Source organism: Mandrillus leucophaeus, unplaced genomic scaffold (genome assembly GCF_000951045.1).
Source record: "Mandrillus leucophaeus isolate KB7577 unplaced genomic scaffold, Mleu.le_1.0 Scaffold65, whole genome shotgun sequence".
Taxonomy (NCBI): domain Eukaryota; kingdom Metazoa; phylum Chordata; class Mammalia; order Primates; family Cercopithecidae; genus Mandrillus; species Mandrillus leucophaeus.
This window is the reverse complement of record NW_012107030.1, coordinates 440,270-448,782: the sequence shown is the minus strand read 5'-3', so window position 1 is coordinate 448,782 and position 8,513 is coordinate 440,270. Positions and strand designations below refer to the sequence as shown.

The 8,513-nt window shown below is 48.8% G+C and overlaps 1 protein-coding gene across 4 annotated transcripts in view; it reads left to right on the top strand.

Annotated features, from left to right (window-relative positions):
* TACC2 (transforming, acidic coiled-coil containing protein 2) overlaps positions 1-8,513 on the top strand; it is a 182,906-nt gene that overhangs the window by 107,026 nt on the left and 67,367 nt on the right. For all 4 annotated transcript variants that reach the window (XM_012001062.1, XM_012001065.1, XM_012001063.1 and 1 more), the window contains one exon: positions 6,575-6,711. In XM_012001062.1, coding sequence (XP_011856452.1) covers positions 6,575-6,711 — 137 coding nt within the window. The remainder of the gene's footprint in view (positions 1-6,574; positions 6,712-8,513) is intronic.

Below are 8,513 nucleotides of genomic sequence, written 5' to 3'. Positions count from 1 at the left end.
GTTGCTATAACCTAGCGATGGTCAGGACGGCGATGGCCAGTGCTCCGGGAACCCTGGTAACATCACAACATAGCCACAAAGTGATAGCTACTTGATTCTGAAAATGGGACCTGCTGGGAATCTCGGGGTAAATGTGTTGTCATCTGCTTTGATTTTTCTCGAGGCAGCCATAGGTGGCAGCCTGGAAAATTCTAGCAGCCTGGCTCGCCAGAGCCGGCTCAGTGTTTGTACATGGAAGGCAGCACCTGGCTGGCTGCTTCTCAGTCACCTGACCGTCCGAGATGGGCCTCGGCATTTGCTTGTATTGAAATCATGTTCTTATTTACCTAAATATTGATATCACAATATCAATATGTGCAGGATATTTTTTGTATATGCAGGATGGAAGAATTAAAGCAAAAGACCATTTTGTCAGCCCTTAAAAAAATGACGGGTCTGATCATACTGTTTTATGCCAGCGAGGTGTGTGTGTGTGCACAGACTGGGGAGGGGAAAGCTTTTATTGGCAAGACCATCTGAAGGTCTCATTCAGCGGAATATTTTGTTGAATAGAATCTAGCATGCTGCAGTTTCAAAAATATCCGCTTACTCACAGATTCCTCAGACTCTTACATGAGATGAAGAGATGAATGAGACTGATCTGTCGCCGAGGGCTCAGTTTTGTTTCTGGAAGGTCTCCCTCTCTCTTCAGGGATGGCAGCTGCTCTTTCAGCCTGGACAATGCTGGCTGGCTTTCCCCAAGCAGGGCTTTTGTCCAGAGCTGTTGCTTTTTACCTGGGCTTGGTCTTCAAGGGAAAAAGAGGTGGGAGGAGGAGGGGAGCTCAGAAGAAGGAAGCCCCTGTCTTTGGCCTGCGCTGTGTCCTTTCACTTTGAGGGGTGGTCCCAAGACCCTCCCTCCAGTTCCTGGATCACTTTCATGTTGGGAGCTGCAAACTGGAATTCCAAGGAATTGACCTGGATTCGAGTATGGAAGTGTCCTCTTCCCCTTAGGCAATGCTCAAGAAGGAATTATTTCTTGATAATCAGGTACATAAACTTTAGATTTCCAGGATGGGTGTTGTATTTAGAGCAAGGCTCTTGTTTGAAGGCAGTGCTCCATGAAGGTAGGCCCAGTTCTATGGAATTTCCAGCTCTGGTTGTCATGAATGGGCTGGTCACCTTGGGCAAGCCACTTTAGCTCTCTGGGCTTTAGCTGGGATAACTGTGTTGGAATAGGATATGATCTCTAAATTTCCTTCCAACTTCCAAGATTTTATGGCCTTTGCAATTTATTATTCCAATCCCTTGAATTATCTCCAGTAAAACTTGAGCAAATGTAACCATTTAATGATATACTGGAAACTATATCTATAGTACCTCTTTATGTTTTAGAGATATACTCACACGTTCACACATGTGTATATATGTGTGTGTATTATGTATGTGTGTAGATGCTGATCTTAAACTATTTTGTTGTCATAGTTCATAGAAGTAAAAACCTGAAAACATTTAAACCAAATCACAAACACAGGGAAACAGGCTCTTAGGGTCTGCATTTTCCAGCTACCTGACTCTTGCTTTGGGGCCATTTTCCCTGTCCTTCTTTGACACAGTGTGTCAGCTGCGGAGGTGCTTAATTCAGCGTTGTGTGGAACAGAGGCTTTATGCCTGCTCTGGGACTCTAGAGACCAAGAAAGTACTTGAAAAACACGTTTTTAAGCTGAACTAGTGCACAGTCGAGGAGCTCGGCAGGGTCCCGTTTTCGTGGCCAGCACAATCTGTCCACACTTGGGTTTATGTGTTTCCCTCCTGCCTGCTTGGTTGCACACACTGCACCGTGTGGTATTGGATACCATGAGCACACTGATCGCCTTATACTGATAGGTTAATTCGGTTGGTACAGCTGGTTGACACTCCTGCCCTGTCTGCCTTATTAAAAATTATTGCATGATCACAGGACAGGCCGTTAAAAATCAGGGGCTGTTTGTAATGACTCAAGGATGCATCTCAGGACTCTTCCCAGTGATGTGCAGGGGGGAGAAATCAACAGGCATCCGGCTACCTCATGTCTCCAGCCCCTAGTGTCAGATTTTCAAGTTCCTCCAAACAACTTAATTGCTCTCCATGATAGACCTTATAATACAAGCATATTGTAAATTGAGCTCACCAAAAATGTTTGGAAGCCACAGATGTAGCAAAAGGGGCATAGGTTTTAGAGACAGGCAGTTCTGGATTTGAGACTTAGCTTCTATCATTTAGTAACCATACAGCCTCTGGCAAAGGAGTTTGCACCTCTATTGCCTAATTGTCTCATCTGTGAAATGGGCCTGCTCTCTGGCGGCCAGGACCTTTTCTCTTTTTAAGAGTCAGAGTCTCGCTCTGTCGTTCAGGCTGGAGTATAGTTGTGCGATCATAGCTTGCTGCAGTCTCAAACGCCTGGACTGAAGCGATCCTCCTGAGTCAGCCTCCCACGTAGCTGGGATTACAAGTGTGCACCACCATACCTGGCTAGGCAGGACAGTTTTGAAGACTTTAGATGTGTGTACAAGGGGCCTATTCCTGTGCCTGACACATAACAGTATGGTATCAACAAATGGTAGTAATTATCATGCTTTTCAAGCTGAGAATTAAAGTGTTATAAGCCAGGGGTGTCCAATCTTTTGGCTTCCCTCGGCCACATTGGAAGAAGAAAAATTGTCTTGGGCCACCCATAAAATACACTAACACTAATGATAACTGATGAGCTGGAAAAGAAAGATCACAACAAACTCTCATAGTGTTTTAAGAAAATTTACGAATTTATGTTGGGCCGCATTCAAAGCTGTCCTGGGCCGCGTGCAGCCTACAGACCGTGGGTTGGACAAGGTTGGTTTATACTGTAGAAATATAGACATTTTATTGCATTTGCATATTTACTTCTGTGGTGGACATAGCATATGCATGTCCTGATAAATACATTTTCCTGTGATTTAGATATTTCCTATAATAGAGATATTTCAGCAGATTGTAATGACAGCATTTCTCTTTCTGCTACATTTTTGTAGCAAATTAATTTTCTTTTCTTTCATTTTTAAAATGTGTGGCGCCTTAACAGAATAATTTCTTGTACTTTGGTTTTTTTCTAGTAGGGAAAGAAATATTAAACAGCCGGTGGGAATTGCGCTCATACACTGGGCCTCCAAAGTGCTGCTTTGTTTTTATGTACAGACTCGTTGGGGGTGGACTGCCTAAATCCTTGCTCTTAGAAATGTATTTGAGCCCCTGGGAAACTGGATAGGGAAAAGAGAGCTAATTAAAAAAGCTGCCATCCACCTCCTCTAATTAACTTGCTCTCTGTTCCCAAGAGAGGGTTCAGAAATATGAAAACAAGGCGGGCAGCACCGGAAGTGAATGCCATTCTTGTGGTCCATGGTGGGCCCTGGTGTTTTGATGCAGAAGTCGTTCATAGTAAACAGGCAAGGGACCACAGAGGGGCTTGCTGTGCCCTGGCCCACCCTGTGCTCTGCCTTCCACACAGGGCGATAGTGAACGGCGGTCCCTCTGAGCAGGTGCGCAGGCTGGGCAGCTGCTGCAGCGGAGACCTCATTGGAATTCAGCGGCTAGAACCGAGGGGCATCCGGCCCTCCCTGTTGCTTGCTTGTGCTGTTGAGAAAGAGCAGGGCCTTTTGTGCTTCAGAGCCTGACGTCGCCAGTGCCCAGGAATGCAGAAGCCAGGGGATGGACGAGTACTCAGGCTTTCCCCGAATCTCTGCTTGAGTGGGACAGCACTGGGGCCTCCGGACGCTGGAGAAGCTCACAGCATCTGTGGCTGGTGGTGCAGCTAACTTTTTGGGTGACATTGAAAGAGATTTAGACCCAAGAGATACCAGCAGGGGAATTGAGGGTGGGAATTTGGGGGACAGAGGCTGTTCTTCAGCGGAAATGGCCTATGCCTCGTGGCAGATGTGGTCCCCAGTGGAATGGGCCCGGTGGATGTGGACAGCAGTGACCAGCAGTGGGGACTCCAGTCTGCTGGTGCTTCAGGGAGGCTCTGGAAAAAGGCAAGTCATCTCTGTGTATCTTGTCAGTGTTGCTCTTGATGGTGCAGTGCTGGGGGCCTGGTGAGGAAACTGGCTTCCCAGGGCTGTATCCGGGGCCGTGCCCAGGGCCCGCCAGGCTGATCTGAACTCTCATTCTTCTTTGCTGCTCAGTTGTGTGACCTCCTTTTGTTTTCCACAGTGATAAACAGATGCTTCAGGTACCTTGATCTGTTGTTGTGCAAGTGCGGATCTTACCTTCTCCCCATAGACAAAAGCTAAGCCCTTTGGTATTAATGAGTGTTTGTAAGAAGTCAATATCTTCTGTTGTGTTTGCATGAATTTTTTCCTCGTGAAATTTAATAGTAGACTGGGTTTGGCTCGTTGGATCTCATCAAAAGCAGCTATGATGTTTCTTTTAAACTCTTTGGTTCCCTGGAGGCTTTGTGGCTGGTTGGAGAAGCCAAGGTCCTTGCGGGGGTGGAGGGGGCAAGGGGATCTTTGGTGCTGGTGAAGTAAGTCACTGACAAACTAGTTGTAAAAGCATCGATATATATTTTCTAAAGTGAACTCACCAAATAGCTCTTTCTTCAGGTCCCAACGGATAGTGGAGGGGTTGGTTTGGTTCCTGGTGCTCTCTGCCAGCTGGCTGGTGGTCTTTAGAAGATGGTGGCCTCTACTGGGGTCCCTGGTTCTTTGGTCCTTGTGGAAGCTCAGCAGTCTGAGCATCTCTCAGCATTGGATTGCACGGCTTGGTGACACGGTGCAGCTTCGTGCCCACACTGTCTGTAGTCACCTGCCAGGTCACCCTGATTTCATGTCTTCACCAGTTTTGCTTGCTGGGATCATTTGTGCCATTCAGCCACCCTAAGTGTCCACCCTCTTGATAGTTAACCCCCTCGTTGCAAATGAATAAATTAATATTTTGGTCTGTTTAACCCTTCCAAAATGGGACTCAGCCCAACTGCTCCTACTGCTGCCAAGCTAGCTGTCCTCCGAGGCAAGGCTGGGCTCAGGACCGTGGGCCCGTGGGCATCTTTTTTTTTTTTTTTTTTTTTGAGACGGAGTCTCGCTCTGTCGCCCAGGCTGGAGTGCAGTGGCCGGATCTCAGCTCACTGCAAGCTCCGCCTCCCGGGTTCATGCCGTTCTCCTGCCTCGGCCTCCCGAGTAGCTGGGACTATAGGCGCTGCCACCTCGCCCGGCTAGTTTTTTGTATTTTTTTTAGTAGAGACGGGGTTTCACTAGCCAGGATGGTCTCGATCTCCTGACCTCGTGATCCGCCCGTCTCGGCCTCCCAAAGTGCTGGGATTACAGGCTTGAGCCACCGCGCCCGGCCCCGTGGGCATCTTGAGCATAGGTGGAGCTGGCTTAGTACTCGGGGAAGCCTTGTTCTTTCTGGCATAAAATTGAGTCACCGGTGGAAGCAGGGTGATGGGGAGGGCTGTCTGTTGGTTCTTCCTTGTCTTCTTTTTATTTTTTTAAGAGACAGGGTCTTGCTCTATCACCTAGACTGGGGTGCATTGGCATAGTCACAGCTCACTGCAGCTTCAAACTTCTGGGCTCAAGTGATCCTCCTATCTCACCCTCCCTAGTAGCTGAGACCATAGGCATGTGCCATAGTAATTTTTTATTTTTATTTTTTATAGAAATAGGGCCTCACCGTGTTGCCCAGGCTGGTCTCAAATGCCTGACATCAAGCGATCCTCCCACCTGGGTCTCCCAAAGCGCTGAGATTAGAGGCATGAGCCACCACACCTGGCCTGTTGGTTCCCCTTCAGCCCAAGGCCAAGGCGTGGCCAGTGACCTCTCCTTGTTAGTGGACAGAGTTTCTCCACATGGATTTTTGGTCCAGTTCTCTGGGTGAAGAGTCTTCCTTGGAAAAAGACTTTCCTGCAGACCAGCGAGGGCCATTTTCACTGTGTCGGGGTTGGTGGCTATGCTTTGTGTCTTGGTCTGATGCACCCTCCGCCTGGCCAGCTTGCTGGCTTCCTTCATTCACTCCATTCACCCACTCAACACGTGTTAATTCCCGGCCCTCCACTGAGAGGCTTGGAGATACTGTGATAAACAAGGCCGGCTGCCCTCCTGTGTTTTGAGCTCAGTAGAAAAGATAGATAGTAAACACTACTAGAATTAGTCTGTACTCACAAGTTATGAGAGGCACTGAGAAAGCAGGACAGTGGATAGGATGATGGAGTGGGATCATGTGGGTGAGTTGGCACCATGGCATTGAACATGCAGAATGCCCTTCTCTCTCTATTTGAATCACTACCTAATAATGAACGTGTGCGGAAGTTCATCCAGAGTCCGCTGTGTGTGTATTTGCCACTAAGGCGAGAAATGTGTATTTCCAGTAGAGCCGAGTTCAAAGAATACATCATTTGTGTGCAATCAGAGCTAGTGATAAGATTCACCCTTCGGAATCACGACTGAGAAAATGACTTTCCTCTCATCTGTGCCTGCACAGCTTAACTGAGCAGCGAGCTGGAACCCACTGGCTCTGGGTGCGAAGGCCACACTTGCTCAGCAGAACTGACTCTGGGCCCCTTTCTAACCTGTGCTTCTCCCTCTGTCATCAGGAGTTCCGATTCTGAAGAGGCATTTGAGACCCCGGAGTCAACGACCCCTGTCAAAGCTCCGCCAGCTCCACCCCCACCACCCCCCGAAGTCATCCCAGAACCCGAGGTCAGCGCACAGCCACCCCCGGAAGAACCAGGTAACCAAGGCCAGGGAGGTCCCCAGACAGCCCTGTGGCTGTGAGCCCTGGGGGAGATTTGCAGCACTTCCCCCTGGGTCAGGCTGGAGGCGAGCACCGGGTCGGCCACTTGGCTTTGAGTTGTGCTTGATGTGGCTTTTGTAGTTTTCTTGAAAACGAAGGGTGAACAGATACATTGGATTATTCTCCATTTGTTTTGAAGAATTTTAGGGGAGGCCTCTGGGGAGATTGGGTTTGGAGGAGGGCAGTGGGTCTTGAAAGTTCACAGCACAGTCTTGGATTCTAGCACTTGGCGCCTCGCTCTTGTGAGAATGTGAGTTCTGGACAGGCCTGCGAATCTACATGTGTATTTCCAGCGCTAGGCCTGGGGAAGGAAGGTAGCCAGTGGGCGAGGATAGAGGTAGACATTCACAGCACATCATGGTGGTTTCTTTATTTCTCATGAATCTCGTTGTCGCCTGATTTCTTATCACTTTCCCACATCTTTCTCCCTTAGTGTGAGTGAAAACACCTTTATGTTCCTTTTAGACAGGTGGTTAGTGCACAGATGGAATAGATCTCATCCCCACCCCACCCCTACACCTGGGTGGTGTATTCTGCACCTCCCAGTTACACCAGCGCAGAGAACCACCTCTCACATGGAAGATTCATAGGAGCCTGGAAGAGATGGGGCCTGCCAGAAATGGCCCTACAGGCTGGCCAGGGGGCCGGGGGGTCCTTAGACCTGGACAGCTCTGGGCCCTACACCTTAGAGGACCCCATTCTGGCCTTCCTTGGGCCTCTGGAGGCCCACAGCCCTCCCGTGTGATTAGGAGTCTGCAGGGCCAAACCCCTTCTATCCCTTCTAGGCCACACGCTGGATACCTGAGAGTGGCCACTGCCAGGGGCCCCCTTGTCGCCTTCTCTAGCTCTTCCTCCCGAGGGCAAACTGTACCTGAGAAGGAGCCAAGAATGGGGCTGGGTGCCTCCAGTATGCTCTTGCCCTGGCTGGGAGCCAGGTAAACTGTACAATAAAATAACATTTTGACCTTGATGTTGGTTTTAGAAAGAAATGGGTGGAATTCTTTTTATCCGCCGTGGGTTCAAGCAGCCCATTGTTTTGGAAAGGATGTACACTCCCGGGGCTTTGTTCCTAAACCAGCAAGCCCCAGTGCTGGGACAAGGGGGCAGGACAGTTTTCATGAGAGCTGATGCCTTTGCTGGAGTCTGCCGAATACTGCTCCCATGTCCCCCATCTTTGACAGCTCATCAGTCTGCAGCAGTGTCTGGATTTTGCTGAGTCAGTGTAGACGCCAGGCTCTGGGAGGATAGTGACTGGTATTTCTTTGATTCGAAAGTAGAGAAGAGCCAGGAGGGCGGTCTGTAGTTCTCAGAGAGTCATTTGCATCTCTTCCTTTATTTTGTATGATAAAGCATATAAAACTGTTATTTCCCATAATATTTTTAAAAACTTACCATAAGTTTTAATGGAAAGTGGCTGGATGACAAACACATTATAATCTCTAGGTCAAATACGTGATGAAGAATAAACTGTTCTGGCCGAGGTGGGCAGATCACGAGGTCAGGAGATCGAGACCATCCTGGCTAACATGGTGAAACCCCATCTCCATTTAAAATACAAAAAATTAGCCAGGCATGGTGGTGGGCGTGTGTAGTCCCAGCTACTCAGGAGGCTAAGGCAGGAGAATGGCGTGAATCCAGGAGGCGGAGCTTGCAGTGAATCCAGGAGGTGGAGCTTGCGGTGAGCCGAGATTGCACCACTGCACTCCAGCCTGGGTGACAGAGCGAGTCCATCTCAAAAA